This window comes from Diaphorina citri, unplaced genomic scaffold, assembly GCF_000475195.1.
Source record: "Diaphorina citri unplaced genomic scaffold, Diaci psyllid genome assembly version 1.1 scaffold1, whole genome shotgun sequence".
Classification (NCBI taxonomy): Eukaryota; Metazoa; Arthropoda; class Insecta; order Hemiptera; family Psyllidae; genus Diaphorina; species Diaphorina citri.
This window is the reverse complement of record NW_007377440.1, coordinates 1,063,264-1,089,520: the sequence shown is the minus strand read 5'-3', so window position 1 is coordinate 1,089,520 and position 26,257 is coordinate 1,063,264. Positions and strand designations below refer to the sequence as shown.

The window sequence follows — 26,257 nt, the reverse complement described above, 5'->3', positions numbered from 1 at the left end:
CGGTGTCACTGTATCCAACAATTTATATACACAGATTGAATACACATACACTATTGACAACATTCCCACTCAAGAAATTTCATCCATTAAAGATCTCGGTGTCACTGTATCCAACAATTTATCCTGCTACCTGAATAACCTCATTAACATCACTCAGCTTGAGTGGGACCAGGAAAAGCCAGCCTTTGGTTTCTCTTGTAAAAATCATATCACCAGTCAGGCAGTATATTCATTTGCTTCTTTTTCTAGGTGACATACTGTGAACTTTTGTTAGGTAAATGTGGGTACCTGCCTACCTCACTAAGTTTTAATAAAAAATAAAATATTATATATTTCAAGGAAAGAACTGTCTGATAATTGAAAATAATTTGAAAGAACAATAATTACCTATAATTTAAACAAATAAATACAAATTAAATAATTAATAGTAATATACACTTGAGTTTCAAAAGTAGCAGCATAATCAGGTAATGTGCTTTTCAAGAATGTGGCTAGATCTTGAAGAAATACTTGCTATGGAGGATCAAACTAGAAGTGTTGGTATTGGATGAAATTCAAGATTCTCAGAGCTAAATTGTTCTTGGTGCTCCATGAGTGTTGTTGGATCAGTTTTTCTCAATCATAATGATGTTTATTTGTTTATTGCAGTTGAGCCTTATTTTTCTGTCACCTGTTTTTTTTTTTTTTTTTTTTTTTTTTTTTTTTTTTAAAACACCCTTTTTTACCTTTTTTTTAAATTTTTATAAAACTTGTTGAAAACTTGAAAATAAACAAAAAAGTGCGTCACCACAAAAAAAAGTGCGTCACCAATCGATCAAAGCGACCGAATGAGAACTGTACAAGTCCCAAGCAGAATCTCAACCTGATGAAGGATAGTGGGGAATGTTGGTGGAGAGTGTCCCCTATAGGGGGAGAACCTCAGGTATGTGGTATGTGCAACAGGTTTCAGAATACTTGGTGTCTGGCTGCTACCAGCCATTCAAAATCCCTAGACGAATACTTTGCCTGAAAGTGATCATGATCTGTATTAAAGGCCGGTCCCATTTGTTTGGAAAAAATAAATAAAAAAATATTGTGTCTTGTGTAAGTGGAAACACTCTCATTTAAATTACCTTGTTTACAAGGACACTTTGTGTCATTTCATTAGTAATCTCGTCACGTGTAGTCAAGTGGGAACACTGTCATTTAAATTACGTTGTCTATAGGACATTCGGAAAAAAATCGTGTAAACTCTCAAGTAGGCTGATGTCCACCTCTGTGGTTGAGTGGTTAAGAGCCAAGACTATTGACACTCTCAACCTGATCGTGTAAACTCTCAAGTAGGCTGATGTCCACCTCTGTGGTTGAGTGGTTAAGAGCCAAGACTATTGACACTCTCAACCTGGAAGTGCTGGGTTTGAATCCTGGCCAGGGCATAGGGACTCTTTTTCCAAGCGAGATCTACAGTACCCTTGGATCAGTGATTTACAAGTTAGTGTTCTTTGACCATTTCAGAGTACAGAGGGCAGTTGTAGTTCACCTCAAAAACAAAAAAGTACAAAGAACAAGAAAGGAACCAAACAAAGTGGAGCCCTGACAAACGGAACTTCTAGTGTTCATTCTGATGATGCTGACCAATGTAATGGAGTTCTGTACAATGGAGAACCCATAGCTTCTGTTGTCACCGTGCCCAACAAGTTGAAACATCTGAGTACTTCCCCACAGAATGCAGTGGTGTATCCTAGTATGAAACAGAAGGGAGACATTCAACTTGAAGATAAGCCTAAAAGGGACGTTAAAACCACACCACTAAAGCCCCAGAATGTAAGTTTAAAGATTCCTTAGCCCTCTGGAAGTTAAGACTCCATACATAAAAAGTCCACTCCGAGGCTTAGGTGTAGTGGCAAATAGCCCTAAACCCTAAAGGATGGGTTAAGTTTCTACGAATCTGAGAAATTGAGAGAATTGCCACGCAATAAAATGAATTTCTCTGTGACTGATAAATTATTACATGAAATACAATATGTATTATTATGTTCTTTTCATTTTGATTCCAGGCCCGAGTGAGTGAGCTGAAGACTCCTGGTACTGCAAAACGTCTCTCCATTCGATTAGACATGAATACTTCACAGGGTAAGTAACATTTCTGTGGATAATACTCTTTTCTCTCTCTCTCTCTAAAATAGGCCACCTTTTTAGAGTAAGTAACATTTAGGACTAGATGGCCCATTATGTGGCCACAGTTGTACCAAAGTACAATATTTTTAAGAACTGGATGGTGATATGTATGTATTTTTTTTTTTTTTTTTTTTTTTTCGTCCCGAAATCGAAGAGAGAAGGAAGACAGGATAGGAGAAAGCCAGCCGTTCCGAGAACGAACATTATCCCATCAGGATAAAATCCGTCCCGGGCGGGAATCGAACCCGCGGCCTAGCGCTTACAAGGCAGACGCGCTACCAACTAAGCTAACTAGGCTGGCTGTAATATTATTGTTTTCAGATGTTGAAGAACACTTGGCAACATTGGCTTTGAATCCTAAAGTTCCATTTGATGCAGAGAAGAAACCTATACAGGGAGTGCTGAAACCTTCCCCCCTACCAAGTCCCATAAACCCATTCTATGGCAAGAAAAAAACAAGACCAACTCTCATTTTCTAATATCCTTGGGGGAAATTTTTCTCTTCCAATTTTGAGTGCCTTCTTCAAATAAAAGATCTCACAAAAATGATGGTGGAAAAAATTAGTTGTTGCTATGTCTGTGTCACCCTTAAAAAAAAAAAAAAAAAAAAAAAAAAAAAAAATCTGGTGTGAACATCACACGACTTTCTAATACATTTGCAAATACGTATTATTCTATCTTAAAATACTCCCCGTTTAATAAGGAATTTAGGAATCAGATAATGTATCAAAGAAATTCGATTTTTTTTTTTTTTTGAAAAATTTTCAAGTCTGAAGCAACATTGACTTTGGTTGATATCTGGGTGAGTGACTGTCCGATTTTTACCAAATGGTTACAGTTGCGTCCTTAGACCATACCGGTATATCATACCAAATTTCATCACTTTACGACAAAACGTTTTTGAGATATTTTGTATACCACCTTTTCCCACTGAAGAAACTTTGACTTTGGTTGATATCTGGATAGGTGACTATTCAATTTTCACCAAATTGTTACAGTCACGTCCTTGGACCATACCGGGATAGCATACCAAATTTCAGCACTCTATGACAAACCGTTCTTGAGATATTTAAACCTGTGGTACATACATACAGACCATGGGCTAAAAATCACTTTTTCACATCAGGACCAATTGCAATACTTTCATTACTAGTATAGCTTGCTATACTGTAGTAATAGAAAGTAAAAAGTATAAACATAGGCAGTTCTTGCCTAAATTTTTGGGGGGGCTTGATTTTGAAGGTACACCTTCAAAATTTTGATTTAGCTTTATGTAAAAAATTTAGTGTGAACATCACACGACTTTCCTCATCCTATTGAATGATGCTTATTTGAGTATTATTTTACCCTAACTTTTACCGTATCTCTAACCGTTTAGTCGGTATAGCTGAAAACCGCTTGTATAAAGGCAAAAGTTGGGAGATAATGGGAGGGTATAGGATTATAGATAGTAAATAACTCGGATGTTGTATGTTACTTCTATTCACCCTGATTTAACAGCTCTGTTATTTCCAGTTGGACTATGATACTTTGATAATTTTTTTGTCAAAGTGAAAAATTAATATTAATCAAATAAGTAGGTATTGAAGACCTGCCTGGTCCTTATTTTTTTATACTGTTGATCATTGCAATGTTACTTTTTTGTACCAATTACAAAACAAAAATGTGTTAATAATAAACTTCAAATACATATTTACAAAATGTAGATTTTAGCTCAAGTGTTTTGATCTACCCAAGTCTTTCTCTCTCTTTTAATTTGAAGCTCTGATTGATATGCATAGATGAAGGTTTTTGTTTTATTAGCCTCATCTTCAAGATGGTTGGGCCTGTGTACCAGGCCAACCCAAGGATCCTATGCTTGACAAAATACCAGCAATACAATCAGAAATCAAATTGTGTGACTCAAAATTGCAAATTAATAAAACCTATAGGAAATCTGATTTTAGAAGGGTTGTCCTAAACACAACAAAATTGATCAACTGAGCTAGGCATACACATAATAAATAGAAATAATTCTAGTAAGCTAGATGGTAAAAAATGATCATTTATTTTATTTTTTACATATTGAAACCAGTGAAAATAAAAACCTTACAAATACAAAACTTACAGTAAAAAATAGAAAAGAAAATAAAACATTAAAATTGAGATAAATACAAGTGGATAAAATACAGTCTTGGAGAAAGCACCAATAGTACTTGTATCTTATAGGTACTGTTCTGAACTGATACTATTATTATAAATAACTCAACCAAACAAACAAAATTAGGTGGGTACTATCTCTACATTTGGATTGCCATATTCATCTCATTCCTCATAAATCCAAGGACTTCAGAAACAATAAGACCATGTATGTTAGGACTATAAGCAAGTGCAGTCAGTCGTACAATATCATCCACTCCAGCTGTTTGTAATGCCCGTGTTAGTCTTGCAGCTAACATAGCTTTCTGGGCAGCAGTGAAGTCATCTCTAATTATTTCATAAACTGGTTTGAAATCACCTGTTGCTGTCATCCCAAACAACCCACCCAACAGTCCACCAACAGCTATTCCTGTACGGCCCAATGCTAAACCCCCAACAACTGCACCAATTCCTGCAAGAACACCACCTTTAATTGATTCTGTGAGTGTGACTCTAGCATTCTCATGGCTCATTACATCTACCACTACTCTTACCAACTCTCCAGCATCAATAGGCATGTTGATCTGAGATAGAAATCACTTGAAAATCTGATGTAACCTACTCAATATGTCCAAGCCAAATAAATTATATGACTTTCTATTTGCTATTATCTCTAAAAGTTCTATTTGCTGTTATCTATAAAAGTTCAATTGAGTCTAATGATAGAAAATGACAAGATAACTTCCTGCAACTGAGAAATCTGAGAATAAATGAATAATAGAATTATAGATCACGAGATTGCAAGATTCACAAGTCAAGGTAGATGAGTATTCTTTAAATTCTTTTGAAGTTTGAACTTTTGATAAGAAATTAAGATAAAGAAAAAGAATAGTGAATAGTGAAAACGAAAACAAAAGATTTTGAATTTATTTACCTAATATTTATACCTCATCAGCTGATTGGATTCTGGAGCCTGGGGCTGTGGTTATGTACCGGGTTGTGGGTGTGTTTATGTACCCGGCTGAGATAGGCCATTCCCGTCCTTTCTTGGCGTGTGGAAAATGATGTGGTAATTGATGATTCTCATGAAAAATATAACTGTCCAAATGTATTTTTTTCGTAAAGATCGTCAAATATAATAAATAATCCGAAAAGATTTTTTTTGAAAAAAGTATTTCTTCTCTAAGAAATTCGTCCCCAAAGTGTGCGCGGGAAAAATAATGAGATTCAAATTTAGAAATGCGCCCTACGCTTGGCAACATTGCGTGGGACGTAACCAACCATGAAAAAAGAAATTCTTCTGGCTCTTGCTAATCTGATCACATCGTTTTCTTTGGTTTTTGCGTTTTGTATCTGCTAATTTGACTGTTTTTCTGAGAATCCTGTGGTGGTGTAGTGGTCAAGGCGCTCGACTGGTTAACAGGAAGGCGTGGGTTCAATCCCAGCCGAGGTATGGAATTGTATCCTCAATAAAAATACTCATTTCATTAGCGTATAGGTAAACTTGTAATTTGATTTCTATTTTATTTTTATTTAATTTTTTATTTTTCATTTTTGTATGTTTTTTTTTTCTTTTGTATTGTTAGCATTCAGTTTTTTTTTTTATTGTAATAAATGGGACGTTGTCCCGTAAAATTTTGTAAAAAAAAAAAAAAAAAAAAAAAAAAAAAAAAAAATTTAAAAAAAAAAAAAATAAACAAAGTTACTATTTTTCTTCGTTTGCTAAGTGTGTAAACTCACTATTGATGATTCTCATGAAAAATATAACTGTCCAAATGTATTTTTTTCGTAAAGATCGTCGAAAATAATAAATAATCCGAAAAGATTTTTTTTTAAAAAAGTATTTCTTCTCTGAGAAATTCGTCCCCAAAGTGTGCGCGGGAAAAATAATGAGATTCAAATTTTTAAAGCGTAGGGATGCTTGGCAACATTGCGTGGGACGTAACCAACCATGAAAAAAGAAATTCTTCTGGCTTTTGCTGATGTGATCACATCGTTTTCTTTGGTTTTTGCGTTTTGTGTCTGCTAATTTGACTGTTTTTCTGAGTATTCTGTGGTGGTGTAGTGGTCAAGGCGCTCGACTGGTTAACAGGAGGGGGTGGGTTCAATCCCAGCCGAGGTATGGAATTTTATCCTCAATATAATTTGAGAATTTGACCACAATAATAGTAGTAGCCTACTGCTGGAGTAAAGGGACTTATCAGTCCTATGCGAGCAGTATAAATAAGCACTATTATTATTATATAGGTAGGTACCTACATAGGTAGGTAGATAGGTACCTACATATAGGCAGGTACATATGTACATAGGTAGGTACCTACGTAGGTAGTGTTTACATAAAGTGGAACTTTGAGCAGGGATGTTTGGTATGTGGAGATCCCTTTTTTTTACTACAAACTCCTAGATCCCGAAACTTGATTTGAAAAATGCTGATGAACTTTGAGATCTTCACCTTACCACCTTCAAACATACTACAAACTCCTAGATCCCGAAACTTGATTTGAAAAATGCTGATGAACTTTGAGATCTTCACCTTACCACCTTCAAACATCGAGCAATTTATTGGAAATTAATAAGAATAAAACGGAAGAACATCAGAAAAGTTATTCTTCCACGTAGCCACGTCTGCCACGAGTGCCACGTATAGTGATCGTAGTGTATGCCACGTGCCACGTACCAAGAAATAACAAATAAAGCAATAAGCAATAGGTTATAGGTACGAGCTAAATGTTTGGACTTTGGAAAATGGAAACAACACGGTCAGGTCAACACGCCAACAAGGGACAGGAATGGCCTATCTCAACCCGGTACATAACCACACCCTGGAGGCCTGGACCCGGAGTACCAACTACGCCACTGGTAAAATGAGCATAAATATTTTTTTTGGCAACGTTGTTTTGCTACATCTGGCAACATTGTTTTACCAAATGCAAATTGCAAATATGCAAATCAAGTGATCAAAAAAGAAAAAAAAAAAAGTCAAAATGGTGTTATGGTGATTGTGGTTCGGTGCGTTTCTTCGGAGGATAAATACAACAAATAATTTAAAATAGATTAATAGACTTTTTTTGTGAATTCATCAGTATAATACTTACCTTCACAACTGTAGAAATAATATCCAAAATCGACGTCAGGTTTGTTTCTGTGCAGTGTATTTAATTGATTGGTAATTATGCAGAAGTCACGTCCGTGGAAAAGAAAAGCTCCTTTTTGTATTTAACCTAACCCTATAATAAGACTAATCACTGCTCTAATTGTGAAAACTCCTTACGTTTAACCTAAGCCTTAATAACACTGCTCACTGCTTGTTTGTGCCAGTTCCTTTAGTAAGTAGCAATATTTCATGGACGTGACTTCTGCACAAGTACCCATTTTAATTCTAGTTGTAGCTGTACGTAAGTTCAATTGGATTGTAATATCAATGGGCACTAGTAATGTTCTTATGATGCTAGAAACTTGAGAACCCCCATCTACTGTATTCCTGCCAGACACAGACCATTTCTAATGGTGCAACCGTCAGGGACTCGCCCTTGGGTTTTAGTGTCTTGTTTAGGGTTTTAGTTAATACTATTGGTGTGTCCAATTCACTGTCAATCTGTGTTTCTCTTCAGTTTGTAGCTGATGGAGTTTTCCGAGCTGAACTTGATGAATTTCTTACCAGAGAACTGGCTGAAGATGGGTATTCTGGGGTTGAAATCAGATTCACACCTGCCCGTACTGAAATCATCATCATGGCCACACGTACACAGAATGTCCTTGGAGACAAAGGCAGACGTATCAGAGAGTTGACCTCTGTTGTACAGAAGAGATTCAAGTTTGCTGACGGAGCTATTGAATTGTATGCTGAGAAAGTAGCCACCCGAGGATTGTGTGCTATTGCACAGGCTGAATCCCTGCGTTATAAACTGATTGGTGGTCTGGCTGTCAGAAGGTAATTGTAATTTTTGTTGATTGATTTTGCTTTTTTTATGTGTAATCTAATCAAGTCAGAGATTGATTTAGGCAATGTCATGAAATTTTCAATAAATATCAGGTATAATTCTGATGTTTCTCTCTATTGTTTAAATTGTTATACTTATGCAGATGCACCTAGTACATTACCTGTTGATGCTTAGGGTAATGATAAGCCTTCATGAGCGTGTAAAGTTGGCGGGAAATTCGAAATTTTGATTTTTTTTCCCGCAACTTGTACAATCTGAATTCATTTTTTACTTCTTATCTCTAGTTTGCACGTTTTCTATTATACTTTTTATTTATATTAGATATTACAAACAAGCGAATTACAAAGCAAACAAAAGTAAATATAAAATAAATTTTAAAAATTGCCGCCGGGACAGCTATCTCACCTCGTCCGAGCTCATCTCAACCCGGTACATAAACACACCCCCAATCACCAATCCAAAAGCAAGTGCAAGTAATAGGTAAGTGTAAGTGCTGAGCTGCTGACATTTGCTCGGGACATTTGATGTGACGTCATCGCCTACGGGAGCGTATGCCGTGACGTCAAAGTTCACGATTTACCGGCAAAATGGATTTATCTCGGGATCTAGAAGTCGTAGAAGAAAAAGAAAAATTCCGTTGGTCCTCATTTTTCCTGCTTATGAATCGATTTATCTCGGGATCTAGAAGTCGTAGAAGGAAAAGGAAAATTCCGTTGGTCCTCATTTTTCCTGCTCTATGACTTTGAAACATCACCCAAGTAAGCGCAACTGATCTATGTGGAGAACATGGTAATGTTTCTGTTCAGCATTTTCCCACCTCTCATTAATGAGTGTACCATTTATAAAGAATGCACTGAAATAAAATTAACTAAATACCACCCACACAAAATATTGGGTAGGTAACATTTAAGTGTATGTCCATATCAGACACGACAAAAACTTCCAAGTATATTGAGGACTGTCCACATCAAATCAGATAGGTACTAAAATTAGGCTCCAATATCAGGCTTCAGACAGCAGTACCTTTAAGCTGATGGCCCACATTTAGAACACTCCTAAAGCAAGTATCTCCTCTTATAGGTTATAAGTTTTTTTTTTTTTTTTTTTTTTTTTTTTTTTTTAAGCATTTTTTGAAGTTGATTTTTCCTACTAATATTTTATTTATTATTATTACTTAAGTAATTTACTTAAAAACCTCATATCCTTTTTCTTGATTATTTTTATTTATGTGCCTATACTCGTATGTATACTAATCTAATCTACCTGTGAATATTTTCTATTTCAACTCTTTACAAATGTGCTGTGTCAATCAGTCTTGTTACCAGATTATTGAGTTCTAAGATTGTTACCAGAATATTTAGTTCCATTCTCAGCATTGAAATATTTAGTTCTCTGCTCTTTTGAGATTTGCGGAATATTCAGTTCTACACTCGTTACCGGAATATTCAGTTCTCCGCTCGTTGGCGAAATATTTAGTTCTACGCTCGTTTGCTGAATATTTAGTTCTACGCTCGTTATCGGAATATTTAGTTCTACACTCGTTGGCGAAATATTTAGTTCTACGCTCGTTATCGGAATATTTAGTTCTCCGCTCGTTGGCGAAATATTTAGTTCTACGCTCGTTATCGGAATATTTAGTTCTACACTCGTTGGCGAAATATTTAGTTCTACACTCGTTAGCGGAATATTCAGTTCTACACTCGTTAGCGGAATATTTAGTTCTACACTCGTTATCGGAATATTTAGTTCTACGCTCGTTATCGGAATATTCAGTTCTACACTCGTTAGCGGAATATTTAGTTCTACACTCGTTATCGGAATATTTAGTTCTACGCTCGTTATCGGAATATTCAGTTCTACACTCGTTAGCGGAATATTTAGTTGTACACTCGTTATCGGAATATTTAGTTCTACGCTCGTTAGCGGAATATTTAGTTCTACGCTCGTTATCGGAATATTTAGTTCTACGCTCGTTTGCTGAATATTCAATTATCCAGTTCTACACTCGTTAGCGGAATATTTAGTTCTACACTCGTTAGCGGAATATTTAGTTCTACACTCGTTTGCGGAATATTTAGTTCTACGCACGTTAGCGGAATATTCAGTTCGAAGCTCGTTTGCGGAATATTCAGTTCTACGCTCGTTTGCTGAATATTTAGTTCTACGCTCGTTTGCGGAATATTTAGTTCTACGCTCGTTTGCTGAATATTCAGTTCTACGCAAATTATCAGAATGATATAGCTCAGTGCTAAAATATCCTATTCATTCTTGTTCCGCCTTGTACCGTGTCCGTCGTTATTTACGCTGTCGTGTTTATACGATGTCGAAATGTTACGCCGGGTTCGCGGCGTTCGCGTGGTTGTGCAGCCAGTTGTTCGACGAACGTCAAGAAGAGGACATCGACTCTACAGTGCTAACAATGCAGTTCATCCCAAGAAGAAACATTTCTGCCTGGAGCCTGTGCGGAAATCCAACAGAGTTTGTCAGCAAAATGTGTTCGATTTGTCTCCGTCATTTGGTTCGTTTTATCTTTACCTATTACCGCCGACGATGTGTGTTTTACATCCGTACAATTTGGTCGTGCTCGTGAGAAACAATTTCAAATCGCATATTGAAATTGCCAAGTATTCGTAAGTCGAACGTACGTTGATTTTCCACGCCCGATGTGGAAAGCGCCGTTTGGTTTTCTGCCCTAGAGATTCCTTTGGTCCTTTCCTCCTGCTCTTTATGTTTTGTTTTTAACTCTCTCGGATCAAAGGTAATTATTATTTATCATTCATTTGCGTTCTGGTCTTTCTAACTTGAATTCCTCTTAGGAACTTAAAGGTAAATGTTACATGTAGTGTTAACTAATAGAGAGTTTCAAACCCACTCTAAGTAGTGCAGATCATGCTCTAGTCATGTGGTTACAGTCAAAATATTCTCCTTGATTAGTTATGAAATTGGAGTAGTCACATGCGTCACAGAGAGGTCACGCCTTGCTAATTCCATACAAGTGAAAGATGGGGTTTTGGTTATTATTTTGTTCAAAAGAAAGGAATTTCGTTCAGAAGTTTTTTCCTCACAAGGGCCAAGGAGGTGATTTCTAGTGCCTCGATTTTTTTTCTATGATTATGGAACTGACCTTTAGGACGCTAATTTGTTACAGACTCGAGGACTTGGGAGCTTTGTCTAAACGATGTCTTCCTATGATTATGGAACTGACCTTTAGGACGCTAATTTGTTACAGACTCGAGGACTTGGGAGCTTTGTCTAAACGATGTCTTCCAGACAAAGCAGAGAAAAGGAAAGGTCGAGATTAAGGATGGACAACTATGGCAGCAGTAGAGCCGGACCCCGTGGACGACGTAAGTACAAACCAGGTTGACTTTTTATTTTATGGACGAAAAAATTAGGTGCTTAGTTTAAAATCAGTGTATAGGATCGTACCTACTTCTCCAATTCCTTACAAATGACTCCTCCACCGGACCAAGAACCGTCCTGCGAAGTTACTCGACGATAAGGCCTCAGGAGTAACTTCCTTCTGTCAAACTTCTTAAAAAAAAAATGGCTCTCATTTAAAAATTGTTTGACCTGTGTTCTCAGCATCCCCACCCCGGAGACGTGAAGTGGACAACGTGGTGAAGAAAGCTAGGAAAGAAACTAGTGGCAGTCAGAGGACATATTGGGACAAGAAGATTTTGGAAGCTGAGGAAAAGGATCCAAACAGGTAGGTACTAAAAATCAAAGTTTACCAAGTCGAATCATATCGGTACTAAGGGGTTGATAGCATATTTTCCTGCTGGGATAAAGAGACATTTGAGTCCTATCCAGGCATTTGAAATAACATATATTCTGTAACTGAGTTCATCCTTTTGTTTATTCTTTACGTAAAATATCAGGGTTGAATGGTAGAAATTGTCCTATATAAGTAGGTAATAATTTTGACCTAAAATTTATATTTGTATATGTTACAGGCATTGTTGATTCCTAGGCTGCGTTGACTATACCTAAAACGCTCTGGCAATGGTGATTTGAAAACATAAAATCAGCTTGACTTAGGCAGAGTCAACAGTTCCCGTAAAATCATACCCAATAAAGGTCTAAATAAATACATTATTAATGACTTTAATGAGTTACTTTGTTTTCCGACAGATGGCGACACAGCGGCTTCAAGGAGCTCTACCTAGAGGACCCAGCAGCCCCCGGTGGGAGCAAGAAGGACAGAGATAGCTCACGCTCTCGCAGTCCTGTATCGCGCCGTACCCCGCCCTCCAGGTCTTACAAGTCTTCTCCCCCTAGCAGCAAATCTCGGACTAAGAAACCTATGACTCCTCCCCCTAGAGTAAGTAAATCCAGGGCTGTGTCCAGGATTTTGTCGAGGGGGGCCCGAGAGTACAAATAGTGATACAAATTTTCGGAGCTTACAGTAAAAGCGAAAAATTGAACTCGAGGGAAGCTGGGCGGCCCCCCTGAATATGGCCCTGAGTAGATCCTATATCTACATTGTTTTGAAAAAGTGAGTTACATAAGTTAGGATTGACTGAGTAAGCCGCTGAAAAGAGAATGATTCGCTTCACAAGGTGATATCACACTGAGAAGTACAGAGTAGGGCTGCCTGGAAGGGACTGACAAGACTGACCCTATTTAAATAGGAAAAGGCTAAAAAAAAAATACCCTCTTTATTAATATATTAAATTTGGTGTTTCGTATTCCACAGAGATCAGCGCGGTCAGAGAGTGTCAGCTCGGGTTCCCTGAGTTCATGTTCAGACTCACAGTGTAGTGTGTGTCTCCAGCATCTAGCCGATAGCAAGGAGGCACCATCTACGTCTACCCGGGACAAGAGACCTCCCCCGCCCAAGGAGCCGAAGCTGAGACCTGCTGCCCGCTCCCCCATCTCACGTAACCCTCCGCCCCGCAATAGATCCAGGTAGGTAGTTTGGCCCAGCCTACCTCTCTGGTCGAGTGATATATTTTCACTTATTTGACATCGATATTATTTGTGGATCAGGGAATAATAGGTCCTATGTAACTATGCTAATCTCGGTATCCTAAGACTTTTTTTCCCGTCGGTTTAACGTCACTGTATGTATAACGGCTAAGGTTTTTAGTGACTGCAGTTTTACCCTCCATTTGGCCACAAACTATCCACCTACTCATATTAACCTCATCCCAGCCTGAGTGTGACCGGGAATAGCATACAGCACGCTATTGCCCAGTTGGTTATCCATACAGATTCCAACCACACGCAACCTTTGCTTAGTTATTAGGATTTGGTGGATTCAAAGTACTATCACCGCTGACTAAGCCAAGACAATTAAGTAAGTTTTGTTTGGTCATTTGTGTTTCAGATCTCGTTCATTTTCGGTGCCAAGGTCCAGTAATCCTGTCCCTGTGGTTAAAGAGAAACCTCGCAAGAAATCCAAGAAGCGTGACCGTGAGAAGGTAAGAAACTGCACAATCCAAGGATTTTGCGTTTAGTATATTTGTTTCACTATAGATCTTGGACGAATTGTCTTTGATGGAATTTGGCAGAAATATTTATCACATAGGAAAATTTCTCATTAAATTTTGGGCCTCATTGAGCCTTTGGGAGGGGTCTGTAATGGAATTTGGCAGAAATATTTATCACAAAGAAAAATTTCTCAAGCGTCAATGTTCTTAGGTACTTGAACTCTCACTCAACCACTAATATTTCTCTCCCGCTCCACAGAGTAAGAAGAAGGACAAGCAGGCGCGCGCCCCCACCCCCATCGTTCACATCAAACAGGAGTCCTTCTCGGATGATTCCTCCTCCCCCTCCCCTCCCACCCCGCGAATGACCTTGAGCGAACGGTTTGGCAAGATGGCCCAGTGGTCTGTGGATCGGGACCTCAAGAATCATCGCAATCTGAGAATCACTTCAGGGGGCCTGGATCGGACGTTACGCGTGGAAATGGATGAACCCCCTTCCCCGCCTATGTCGTTCCAACCGTGAGTACCGTAGAGACGCGAATAGAGCTTCGGTGGTTTTCGTGAAAATTCGTGGATTAAAAAATAACCGAAGCTAAAGGAGGACAGAACTTCGGTGGATTTCGTGAAAATTCGTAGATTTTCCATTTTTTTTTTTTTTTAGACGCTTTAAGTTTTTATGATGGGGTTCATTCTCGGAACGGCTGGCTTTCTCCTACCCTGTCTTTCTTCTCTCTTTGCTTTCGGAACGATAAGCGGTAAGACCTTAGCATTGGCAGTCATTAGGTCGCTGATTCGATTCCCGCGGACTCCATCCTGAGCAGATGGAGTTCGTTCTCGGAACGGCTGGCTTTCTTCTATCCTATTCTCCTTGTCTCTTCGATCTCGGGACGACAAAACCTCAGTAGTTACAGTTCTCTCTATCAAAGACCTCTTCATAAAATAGTAATTATGAAACATGGCGGACCTCTTGATTTTTTGTTTATCTTTATAGAATAGAATATGTATACCTCATTTATACTGCCAGGATGAGATTGAAAAGTCCCTTTACACCCGCAGTCTAAATTTATAACAATTTGAATTTTTATTTATTTTCAGCCGTCCCCCGGCATCGAACCACGCTCTCATGGAAGACGGATCTTGGGATGATGTGCGGGTACGCTATGCCTACTACAAGGAACAAGGCTATCTACGGGATCTCACCCTGGCCGACTATATGAAATGGGAAGAGTGGTGGTACAAGTATCAGGACTGGCTGGACAATGAGCGCTACTTCGAGTCGCGGTAAGTGAAAGGTTCTAGGTTCGAATCTTCTGACTGACATTTTTTTTTAGAGAGAGAGATGGGTGTTTCACCGCCGTTTTTATTTCGTACCAATTAAACAGAACTGCTACATGTTCGTTGTTTTTCGAATCTTATATCGAATCTGAACTAAGAGGGGGCACTGGTTAAGTTCCGACAGGTTCTTTAAGGGATTTAACCTCACACCGATGGACATCTGGGCGAATTTATAGAGATCATTATCGGCTTCGTACTTGGTGTTTCCTCTCTATAATCTCTATACATCCCCGTTTTGACTTCTTTTTTTAAATCTGTTTCATTTTCAGGGCGGCCCATGCACACCCACACGCCCGCAGGAGACCCCCCCGTCCCACCCTCTCCATTACGCCCCCTCCCATGCATGGTATGCCCCCCCATGCCGGTCTGCCCCCGCATCATCCTCACCATGTTCTACCTATGTGAGAGAGCAAGTAAGTGCCCCCCTCCAGAAAAGCACAGTACTCACGCAATTTTTGAACAATTCAGGTTTTTCCGAGCCCCTTATGTGTGTGATGGGTTGATATTTAGATCATTGCTCTATCTATGTAAGTAGTTAAATACCTATGTGAGAGAGTAAGTGCCCTCAGACCTAGTGATCAGCACAAAACTCACGTGATTCCAAGATTTTGTGAAGACTTCAGATGTGAGTCCCTTATTACATATGTGTGAATGGTCGATAATTAGATCAATGCTTTATCTATGTCAGTAAGTGCTTCCCCTAATAACTGATCCAGTAAATAGCACAACACTCCCCGATTTCCAATTCTGAAGGAATTAGTTTTTATTCCTCGAGTACTTATATGTGATAGAATGTTATTTAGAATGTTGAAATCAATGTTTTCCGCAATATTCTCATATCAAATAAAGGAAACTACCTAACTCACTCAATGAGTGCAAATTTCGCTCCTAAAAATATTGTACAAGAATTTATTAATGGCTACAATCAGAGTTTTAACTCGGTTTAAGTTTAACTCTCGGATTGAGCAGAGCAATCTGATTGGTCGATTTCAAAATTTTCAACCAATAGATCGGTTGCGCTTACTTGAATGATGTTTCAAAGTCATAAAGCATGAAAAATGAGGACCAACGGAATTTTTCTTTTTCTTCTACGACTTCTAGATACCGAGATAAATCGATTTAAAAAATACCGGTAAATTGATATTTAGATCAATGTTCTAGGTATCTATGTGAGAGAGCAAGTGCCCGCCCTCCAGACCAAGTGTAAAGCACAATACTCCCCCAATTAGTGAACAATTCAGGTTCTTTGTGAGCCCCCTTATGTGTGTGATGGGTTGATATTTAGATCATTGCTCTATCTATGTAAGTAGTTAAATATCTATGTGAGAGAGTAAGTGCCCTCAGACCTAGTGAACAGCACAAAACTCACGTGATTCCAAGATTTTGTGAAGACTTGAGGTGTGAGTCCCTTATTAGATATGTGTGAACGGTCGATAATTAGATCAATGCTTTATCTATGTGAGAGAGTAAGTGCTTCCCCTAATAACTGATCCAGTAAATAGCACAACACTCCCCGATTTCCAATTCTGAAGGAATTAGTTTTTATTCCTTGAGTACTTATATGTGACAGAATGTTATTTAGAATGTTGAAATCAATGTTTTCCGCAATATTCCCATATCAAATAAAGGAAACTACCTAACTCACTCAATGAGTGCAAATTTTGCTCCTAAAAATATTGTACAAGAATTTATTAATGGCTACAATCAGAGTTTTAACTCGGTTTAAGTTTAACTCGCGGATTGAGCAGAGCAATCTGATTGGTCGATTTCAAAATTTTCAAACAATAGATCGGTTGCGCTTACTTGAATGATGTTTCAAAGTCATAAAGCATGGAAAATGAGGACCAACGGAATTTTTCTTTTTCTTCTACGACTTCTAGATACCGAGATAAATCGATTTAAAAAATACCGGTAAATCGTGAAGTTTGACGTCAAGGCATACACTCCCGTAGGCGATGACGTCATAATTTATGACTCCCGCTTCGTTTGTTTGTGCGCAAGCGTTTCTGCGCATTTTGACGTGAAATCTAACAACTCTTTGAACTTTTTCACTAGAACGGTAATTGAAAATTGAATTTTCGACCTTTTAAAGTTACTTTTTTGGAGTTTTGACTTCAGATTTGGATTTTTCACAACTTTTTACGTAGGAATCTTAATAATATTTTCCCAATTGCAACTGATCCAATAGATTGCTTAATCCAAAAGTTAAACTTGAACCCAGTTCAATCTCACTTTGTGGATCCGGCCATAAGTGAACAAACATAAAAACAGTTTTATTGAAGGACTTGGGCAAGGTTTCTTGATCAAAACGGACAACTAACAGTAACTATTTCAAGACAGGTAGTTCTGTTATACTTTAGAGTTCAATCTCACTTTGTGGATCCGGCCATAAGTGAACAAACATAAAAACAATTTTATTGAAGGACTTGGGCAAGGTTTCTTGATCAAAACTGACCTTTTGTTAATAATATTTTCCCAAGTGCAACTGATCCATTAGATTGCTTAATCCAAAAGTTAAACTTGAACCGAGGTCAATCTCACTTTGTGGATCCGGCCATAAGTGAACAAACATAAAAACAATTTTATTGAAGGACTTGGGCAAGGTTTCTTGATCAAAACGGACAACTAACAGTAACTATTTCAAGACAGGTAGTTCTGTTATACTTTACTATTGTTTTCTTGGCAAATAGCGCTGTTGTTTCTTGTTACAGTAACTTCATAAGATATTTTTGACCTGATTTGTAACTAGAGATGGTAAGATTGGTAAGTCTTGTATAAACTTGCCCCCTAAATTATTAGACAAATAGCGCTGTTGTTTCTTGTTTCATTATTGTACATTAACTTCATAAGATATTTTTGACCTGATTTGTAACTAGAGATGGTAAGATTGGTAAGTCTTGTATAAACTTGCCCCCTAAATTATTAGATTTTTATATGTAGGTCCCTACCTAAAATTTATTTACATTTATACTTCTTTTTATTTATTAGGAAAATAATGAAAAACATGAATTTTATTGTTTATTTTAAGTTAATATAAATTTCTTTTTGTATGTCACTTGAACCATTGTATGATCGTTACAATGTCTATGATTTTGTTTCTTTGATATTACAGATATCTACATGATTTTTTTATCAATACCATTTGACTAATTTCTTTTCTTCTAACTAAGGTCTTAACTTTATTTTCATAATTCATATGTAACTCTATAAAATATAATTTGGATCTTTTCGTTGATGTCCTACTGTAGTGAACATTCATTCTGTATTGATACAAGAGATTCAGTAAAAATCAGTCCATAGTAAACTGGGTTTCTTATCTGGGACTCCTCGAATTAAAATATTTTTTGTAAGGTCCATCCTCCATAATGTAATGTAATGTGTTTAACGTTCGTTGTTCTACCACACACTACATAGAATATGAAATATGTAAACATTAGCTACATATTAGGTTCCATACAAAGGCTCGCTCATTACCAACCAACCTCAGTGCTGTAGTGGTTAGCACGGTGGACTCTGAATCTGGAGGTTGGTGGTTCTAGTCCAACTCAAGTCATGGAATTTAGCGTAGTATATTTAGCAGGGAACTACATTTTCGACGAGCGTTTATGTCACAGATAAAATCCCTTATTATCAAAAATAGATTCCTTAGGGATATATTAGCTCGTCTTGGTTTTGATTGGCTGTGAGGCTTTCCCTGAGGTAGCAGGTTTCATGTAGGTTTGTTTAACGTTCGTTGTTCTACCACACACTACATAGAATATGAAATATGTAAACATTAGCTACATATTAGGTTCCATACAAAGGCTCGCTCATTACCAACCAACCTCAGTGGTGTAGTGGTTAGCACGGTGGACTCTGAATCTGGAGGTTGGTGGTTCTAGTCCAACTCAAGTCATGGAATTTAGCGTAGTATATTTAGCAGGGAACTACATTTTCGATGAGCATTTATGTCACAGATAAAATCCCTTATCATCCAAAATAGATTCCTTAGGGATATATTAGCTCGTCTTGGTTTTGATTGGCTGTGAGGCTTTCCCTGAGGTAGCAGGTTTCATGTAGGTTTTCCTATAGAAGTCGGCAAACAGGACAAACATGAAAATGTCCTGAGGGAGGGCGATGATAATGAGACTCTTGGGATAGTTGCAGTTTGGAGTCAACAGGGCCAGAATAGCGTGCAAACCGACGGCGACAAATTGCATCTGTGAAGAATGGCGAAATAGAAGATATCATTGAAGATCATACATAGGTATTAGGAAAAGTTACCTACAACATTATGGGAAAAATTTGCACTGCATCTTTCTGACTCCCCATTGACTTCACGTGATGGTAGTATGTTTTTAAAGGCTCCATTTCTCGAGTGAGTCACTCAGTATCTCTGACCCTTCACTTACCATCTGTATCTGAGTGAGGTACTTCTTCCACCACACATTCTTGTACTCTGGATTATACAGGGTTAGCGAGTAGTACGAATACATGACCACGTGTATAAAGCAGTTGATCGTGCCGAAGAATACGCCGTGGCCCCCCGGTACGAATTTGACGGCCAACCAGGCGAACATAACGACGGCCGTGTGATGATACACATGCAGGAAGGTCACCTGACTGTCCTTCTTACGGAGAACGAAGAACACCTGGTGGTAGGAATTGTAAACTCAGTTAGAACCGATTTGGATACTTTTAAGTGATTTAAGACGGGCATTATAAAGGGTGTCCCAATAAGAACGCAAGATTTGAAAGGGCCATAACTTTTTCATGCGTTGTTTTATCTTGCCCAATCTTTAACAGATTGATTGTAAACATATCAAAATTAGTCATCATGGAGTCTAAAACGGTTCAACAACGCGTTAGCCCAGTAAAATCAACACATTATCACTTTTGCGCGAGCATCTCAAGTGATTTAAGACGGGCATTATAAAGGGTGTCCCAATGAGAACGCAAGATTTGAAAGGGCCATACCTAACTTTTTCATGCGTTGTTTTATCTTGCCCAATCTTTGACAGATTGATTGTAAACATAGGTATCAAAATTAGTCATCATGGAGTCTAAAACGGTTCAACAACGCGTTAGCCCAGTAAAATCAACACATTATTACTTTTGCGCGAGCATTTTCCTAGTCGTAATCATGTCATTTTCCATTTAGCTGACGAGAAATTGCCTCGATGATCAAATCATGTAATTCTACCCCCCCTAGACTACTTTCTGTGGGGTTATATGTCATTTTCCATTTAGCTGACGAGAAATTGCCTCGATGATCAAATCATGTAATTCTACCCCCCCTAGACTACTTTCTGTGGGGTTATCTAAAGTCAAATGTTTACACCAACAAACAACAAACCCACACCCACTGAAGCATTGAACAGTGAAATTGAACGCTGCAACAACGAGATACAGCCTGATTTCTTCAAATTTGTCATAATATTTTTTTCCGCAAAAAAGAAAAAATCATGCACTTAAGGGTTAAATGGAAAGTAAAAAATATGTCAGATTTCTCCCAAGGAAAATTAACTTACCTCTATGAGGAAATACGAGTTGAGTAATATTTGAGCCAGGTTGTATAATATGATGGCGGTTTTCAATTCAAAGGCTTTCCTCTTAGCCATGAATTTGGGTCCTAAGTAGAGGACGGTAATATTGTAGACAACCACCAGGACTAGCACAGCAAGCGGGGAACCCATGAAGAACCTAGGTTGTATAATATGATGGCGGTTTTCAATTCAAAGGCTTTCCTCTTGGCCATGAATTTGGGTCCTAAGTAGAGGACGGTAATATTGTAGACAACCACCAGGACTAGCACAGCAAGCGGGGAACCCATGAAGAACCAATCCTTTACCCTGGGATCTGGAAAAGGAGGCACATTTTGATTGATTGATTTATTTCAGAGGATTGATAGAGGGAACCGTATCTGCGAAGGTCTTATCGTCCCATAATCAAAGAGAGAAGGAAGGCGGGGTAGGAGAAAGCCAGCCGTTCTGAGAACGAACATTATCCGTTCAGGATAAAAGTCGCCTTGGCTGGAATTGAAAGTCTTTCGGAAGACTTTAGCCGAAAGTTTTTGAGGATTTTCCTCGGAAATTTGTTATTATTTGTTTTAAACAGTAGAATAAGCAGGTGTACGGGGGAGTAAGGGTAAGAATAAAAATTACTGACTAAATATAGAATATGAAAAAAAATTTACCTGCATATTTCTCGATTTTATTGTAGTAGTCAACTACTGATTGGATGATAGTTGCCATTTTGCCTCGGTCTTCTTTTTCGCCTTTTCGTCAAAAATGTTTCACACAGACTCCCAAGTTCCAAACTGTTATAGGTAGGTACTCAAAATGACAGTTTCAAATGCCGTCTAAACCATTGTTAGTTCACTCTTCACAATTTCGGTATCTTATTGGTTGAGAAAGATGCTGTGTTTTTAGTGTCTATGTATGTCACTCACTTGTCCACATAAATTTTCCACGAAATCTGATTGATCTTCTTTTATGAAACATTTTTTTTTCGACCCAGTTATGGACGGATTTTTACAACTTTCTTGGACTGTTTGATTGTTTTTATAAATTTGTAGCACATGTTTAGCAGTGCCTCTATACTAGGACTGAATCATAGAAGAAAAAAAAATCCCTTCTTGCAAACTATTCCTTTAGTAAAGACACTGTACTGTCAGCTCATAAATCTCTATCCCTCCATTCAGCACTTCAATAATTCCCACAACTTCATATACTTCTCTATCCCTTCATTCTGCACTTCAATAATTCCCACAACTTCATATACTTCTCTAATTTGTCATAGAAAATTTTGCCAAAAGAAAACGAATGTACCATTAAAGTCGAAGAGGTTATTTGTCTGATTATTGTTCCATATAAAATTTTAGAATGTTTACTTCTCAAATCATCTAAGAAGTCCATTTTTTTCCACGGGGGACCATGCTTTAATAAACAATCAAATCTTGCGTTCTTATTGGGACACCCTTTAAAAGAAACAGTTATACTGATGTGTGAAAAAAGGCTTTTGCTAAGTTTTTTTTTTTTTTTTTTTTTTTGTGTTTTTTTTTTTTTTTTTTTTTTTTTAAAATAATTTTTTTTTTTTGAAATTTTTTTTAGTGTATTTCGTTCAAACTAACTGTTTATGTTGACAGTATAGGTAACTAGAAATTTTAATATTAGTTTGTATTTGTACTTACTGTATCAACGAGATCCAGTACTCTCGAGAAGAAAAACAACCACACAGCACCCGCCCTCTGAAATTAAAACAAAACACAGAGTGAGGAAAATGCAAAATCCAACCCTTCAATGAAATTCTGGCTATGGCCCTGCTTTGTGCCCACTAGTTTTTTTTTGCCGGTAATTTCAAACCCAATGACCTCAAAAAATTAGAAAAGTGAGATTGTACTTACCGATCTCCCGAGAGGGGTATCTGAATAGTCAACCTCCATGCATGTGAACCTGATAGGGTCCCCTGAGAACCATTGTAGTCTGAAACACTGGGGGGATAGAGGGCTCATTTACTTCAGCGGAAGAGAAAACCCTGGTGGAATGTTTTTAGAGAGCTTTTGACTTAAATAAATAACCCTTAAGTTCATACCGTATCACATATGATACATGAACTTCTCGGTACCACTGCTGCGATCTGTTAGACTTTTTTTGAAATTTAAAGATATCATTGAAGATCATACATAGGTATTAGGTCCAGTTTTTTTTTCGTTCTGTGTATGTTTTGTTGGACCTTTAGATCGCCTTAAGGTAGAAACACACTACCATCACGCCAAGTGAAGTCATAGGGAGTCAGAAAGATGTAGTTCAAAGTTTTCCCATAATATTGTAGGTAATTTCGTCCAGGAAAGCCTCACTACTATCACATCACGTGGCGTAACGTGATGGTAGTGTGGCTGTCCTGAATGAAAAGTTACCTACAACATTATGGGAAAATTTTGCACTGCATCTTTCTGACTCCCCATTGACTTCACGTGATGGTAGTATGTTTTTAAAGGCTCCATTTCTCGAGTGAGTCACTCAGTATGGAATGTTTTTAGAGAGCTTTTGACTTTTGAATAATAGATCTAAAATAAATAACCTACCAGACCTATGCAAAAAAAAAATAATATTTTATGAACTAAATTTGTATGGTCGCCGGGTATCTATTTCAAGGTATGCAATGCGCTCAACAATAAACTCAATTGTCCCGTGAGAAAGAAAAAACTGATCAGGGTATATTGGAAAACTTTTCACATTTTAATCGCAATAGTTCAGATTCTCATACCTACAATAAAATTTTGTAAAAATTTCATCGTTGAAAAAAGCTTTTCTCGGAATATTCAAGCAGTCTTCCATTTTCCATTCCCACTCAGCCATTGGTTCCATTCTTGTACAACAGGATGGCCACTTTGCCCAAATAGAAGTACGTGTAGAAATCATCATACGAAACATAACTACCGAAGTTTCTGCCGACCGTACATTGCCAGTACGGACCGTACGTGTTGTCAAAGTGCTGCTTCACATGGCCCGCCACTTCGCGCTCTATGTTGTACTTCTCTAAGCCTTCCTTGGCGGCATTGACGGCAGTTTCTTGCATGTCTTTCTCCATTGTGGTCTCCTTGATGAGAGCCACTTTGTTTTCGGCTTTCAAATAGTTTTCCTCCGGTGGCGGAGGCGGGGCTCCACCTTTGCCTTTTTTGGGACCCATGACTTGCCGATTTTAATCGTTCGGATTTTCCTATAGTCGTTCGATTTTAAAGGTAATTTTGAAACTAGAACTTTTGATTTCTATTTATTTTTTGTCTCAAAATAGATAATAATGTTTGAGCATTGTGCTGGCTATACTCTGATATTTTTGTTAGCTAGATTTTTTTTTTCAGGCTCAATCGAAGATTATTGTTCTCTCCAGGCTGACTGCAGTAAGAAAAGTACCAAAAGGGTCACCGATTTTGATACATACATAACTAATACCTACTAGGTATTCGGTCGATTGGAATCCTCATAAAAGTAGGTACCTACCTAAGGTAAGGTCAAAGAATTTTTATGGAAAAAAACTAGTAAGGACATGATTTGATCGATCATACACTCTGTTTAAAGTTAAGTGACGTTAAGCTTGGTCACAATCTGGGCGGGTGCCTAAAACCATGTCAGACTGTTAAAACCCTTAAGTTCATACCGTATCACATATGATACATGAACTTCTCGGTACCACTGCTGCGATCTGTTAGACTTTTTTTGAAATTTGTTATTATTAAGTTTTATGTTTCGGTCGTTAGATAGAAAATTAAATTTTTGGCAAATTTTGGTTTGCCCATTGCTCGGCTCATTGTCAGGGTTCATTGAACTCACAATATGTGGTTCGTTGACCTTCGAAATGCATTTCATAATGGAATCATTGTTAAAATTGTTAATTAGGTGGACTTTGCACGTTTGTAGATTAGGTCACAAAAGTCAAATAACTTACCGTTCTAGTTCAGGTGTTGATTTGGTTTCAACTCGGAACAATACATTTTCATCTTCCTTGCCAAATTTCAAGTCTCTAGCTCCTACCGTTCTCGAGATATTTTGTTTACAGACAGACACACGGACACACAGACACACACACACGGACCAATGGCTGAAACTTTGGATTTAGGCTCTAATAGGGACCTCAAAACGTGTTTTGGCACTAAAAACTGACCATCGAAATTTTGACCCGATTACATTACTTTCCTTCCTATATAAGCAAAGTAAAAATGGTGAAAAAATACGGATTTCCCGATTTTTACCCGGAACAAAACAAAGGCAATACTTATTTTGAAGTCGACTCAACTTCACAAAGAATTTCTTTCTTATCTTTCACACACCTATAAAAATCCTTACAGGTAAAATCAAAGTTAAACATTATCAGTAATTCTGATCTGATCTGATCTTTTTAAACTTTTTTTTTTTTTGTAATTTTTCCTGTTTATTAGTCAGTTCCCGTATTTTCCATAGATTTGGAAAAAAACCGGAACAAAGGTGTATTCCGGCGGAACATTTAATTTTTGACAAAAATACGGATTGTTCCGGGAAATAACGTACGGTTGGCAACCCTAGGTTAAAATTGGATTGTACGAAACTATTGTATGAGTCTGCTTTATGGTTATAACCAACCGGAAAAAAGGTCTTTGAACTAATATCTCCGTATTTCAACTCGAATAGGTACGCATTGGGGGTTGCACTTATAAGGAAAAACTTACTCATATTCTCTTTTATTTTTCAATGGGAAATGTCAATTGGCATGCCAGGTATATTGCAGGGTGCACCTTTATTTGCATATAATATAAAGTATAGTTATGTCTGTACCCTAACCAATACCTAAGTAGGGCTGAATGTAGGTCACGATACCTATCACTTTTTTCCTAAATCTAATATATAAAAATGAATAGGTATTTGTTTGTTTGTGTGTTTGTTCGAACTTTATGCCTGGCCAAACCGCTCATCCGATTGCTATGAAACTTTGTCAACTTATTGTTTGCACTCCCGTGAAGGTTATAGGCTATTTTCCGGTTCGTTTTTGTTAAGCTACGCCGAGCAAGACCACTAAATGGATGAGTGACATGAACGGCCATGCCTTATTTCGGCTAGTACTTGATAAAAGAAGTATGCTTCTTTTATTAGGTAATGAATAGGTACAAAATAGATTCCATTCCAACATGCATTTTTGAGATTTTGGACCAAATTTACCTGTCCATCAAGAAAACTCCTCAAGTCCTCACTCTATTTTGATTTCGTAATGGTAATTATTAGATAGGTACCTAAAATAACTATCACAAACACATGACAAAAATATTCAATAACTTTATTACATCAATTTTTACATTTACACGTCGAGGTAGGTAAGTATAGTGAGAATATTAATGGATTTTGAGTAAAATGGAACAATTGTTACCTTAGGCTCATTCTGTCTATGTCGTAGCATGTCCATTCTTTAGTATGTCTTCTATTAGATGGACAAGAGCAGATAGATAGTTAGCTAGTTACACAGTATTTAGCCCCATACTTAGGTACAGTCCGATCAAAACACATTGAAACTTGGATTCGAACTCGGGACCTTCTACATTACAAAGCAACAAAAATAATAGAAAGTGAAAAAAAAATCCTGGTTGTTGAGTTGAGATCAATGTTGGTTACTTTCGGGTGGTTGGACTTCAAAACAAAGGATTCCAAATATCACTATCTTTTCCTCGGATTCTCCTTACCAGTCAAGGGCCTTTACCACTTTTTGCCTCTATTGAAAATTCAAGATAATGGAATTAAAGAGGGCAAAAAGGGATACTTTTTTATC

The 26,257-nt window shown here is 37.6% G+C and overlaps 4 protein-coding genes, 1 long non-coding RNA gene and 1 pseudogene across 10 annotated transcripts; 3 read left to right on the top strand and 3 right to left on the bottom strand.

The window, feature by feature from the left end:
- The first annotated feature begins 184 nt into the window (after positions 1 to 184).
- On the top strand, positions 185 to 16,688 carry LOC103524597 (serine/arginine repetitive matrix protein 1). 5 transcript variants are annotated; one of them, XR_003391093.1, is made up of 10 exons: positions 185 to 467; positions 11,446 to 11,563; positions 11,802 to 11,925; positions 12,351 to 12,540; positions 12,916 to 13,127; positions 13,549 to 13,642; positions 13,911 to 14,170; positions 14,747 to 14,932; positions 15,256 to 15,484; positions 16,123 to 16,688. XR_003391093.1 is itself a non-coding variant. In XM_008489659.3 (9 exons), exons 2-9 carry the CDS (start codon positions 11,476 to 11,478, stop codon positions 15,389 to 15,391), a joined length of 1,290 nt encoding a protein of 429 aa, XP_008487881.1. In that variant the 5' UTR covers positions 10,198 to 10,974; positions 11,446 to 11,475; the 3' UTR covers positions 15,392 to 15,814. The 5 variants fall into 5 exon arrangements, 1 of the variants encoding a protein (XP_008487881.1); XR_003391112.1 differs by lacking the exon at positions 185 to 467 and adding an exon at positions 7,217 to 7,409; XR_003391068.1 differs by lacking the exon at positions 185 to 467 and adding an exon at positions 10,198 to 10,974.
- LOC103507850 (protein C19orf12 homolog) lies at positions 4,437 to 4,853 on the bottom strand. Its single transcript, XM_008472399.1, has one exon. The coding sequence runs from the start codon at positions 4,851 to 4,853 to the stop codon at positions 4,437 to 4,439; it is 417 nt and encodes a 138-aa protein (XP_008470621.1).
- Positions 7,619 to 8,225, top strand: LOC103507765 (annotated as a pseudogene). Its single transcript, XR_003395689.1, has 2 exons — positions 7,619 to 7,670; positions 7,837 to 8,225. The product of XR_003395689.1 is annotated as a 40S ribosomal protein S3 pseudogene (transcript).
- A 395-nt stretch (positions 16,689 to 17,083) lies between the features above and the next one.
- Positions 17,084 to 17,774, top strand: LOC108252226. The gene is made up of 2 exons (XR_003391053.1): positions 17,084 to 17,326; positions 17,636 to 17,774. It is a non-coding gene; the product is annotated as an uncharacterized LOC108252226 (long non-coding RNA).
- Positions 17,775 to 18,714: 940 nt separating this feature from the next.
- LOC103524504 (elongation of very long chain fatty acids protein AAEL008004) lies at positions 18,715 to 22,498 on the bottom strand. The gene is made up of 4 exons (XM_008489557.2): positions 22,371 to 22,498; positions 22,158 to 22,214; positions 19,378 to 19,617; positions 18,715 to 19,185 (listed from the first exon to the last, which is right to left on the bottom strand). The coding sequence occupies exons 1-4, from the start codon at positions 22,476 to 22,478 to the stop codon at positions 18,985 to 18,987; spliced, it is 606 nt and encodes a 201-aa protein (XP_008487779.2). The 5' UTR covers positions 22,479 to 22,498; the 3' UTR covers positions 18,715 to 18,984.
- An 819-nt stretch (positions 22,499 to 23,317) lies between these two features.
- On the bottom strand, positions 23,318 to 23,656 carry LOC103507570 (dynein light chain 2, cytoplasmic). The gene has a single exon (XM_008472094.1). It carries the CDS (start codon positions 23,654 to 23,656, stop codon positions 23,318 to 23,320), a length of 339 nt encoding a protein of 112 aa, XP_008470316.1.
- Positions 23,657 to 26,257: the final 2,601 nt, after the last annotated feature.

Excerpts from the sequence above, each read along its gene's own strand:
- LOC103507850 (XM_008472399.1), bottom strand. The coding sequence starts at position 4,853 with ATGCCTATTGATGCTGGAGAGTTGGTAAGAGTAGTGGTAGATGTAATG.
- LOC103524597 (XM_008489659.3), top strand. The coding sequence starts at position 11,476 with ATGTCTTCCAGACAAAGCAGAGAAAAGGAAAGGTCGAGATTAAGGATG. Across the intron at positions 11,564-11,801 it reads AGCCGGACCCCGTGGACGAC|CATCCCCACCCCGGAGACGT; the intron begins GTAAGTACAAAC and ends CTGTGTTCTCAG. Across the intron at positions 12,541-12,915 it reads CTATGACTCCTCCCCCTAGA|AGATCAGCGCGGTCAGAGAG; the intron begins GTAAGTAAATCC and ends CGTATTCCACAG.
- LOC103524504 (XM_008489557.2), bottom strand. The coding sequence starts at position 22,478 with ATGAGCCCTCTATCCCCCCAGTGTTTCAGACTACAATGGTTCTCAGGG. Across the intron at positions 19,618-22,157 it reads TACTGGATCTCGTTGATACA|GTGTTCTTCGTTCTCCGTAA; the intron begins GTAAGTACAAAT and ends TCCTACCACCAG. Across the intron at positions 19,186-19,377 it reads ACCTCACTCAGATACAGATG|ATGCAATTTGTCGCCGTCGG; the intron begins GTAAGTGAAGGG and ends CATTCTTCACAG.
- LOC103507570 (XM_008472094.1), bottom strand. The coding sequence starts at position 23,656 with ATGGGTCCCAAAAAAGGCAAAGGTGGAGCCCCGCCTCCGCCACCGGAG.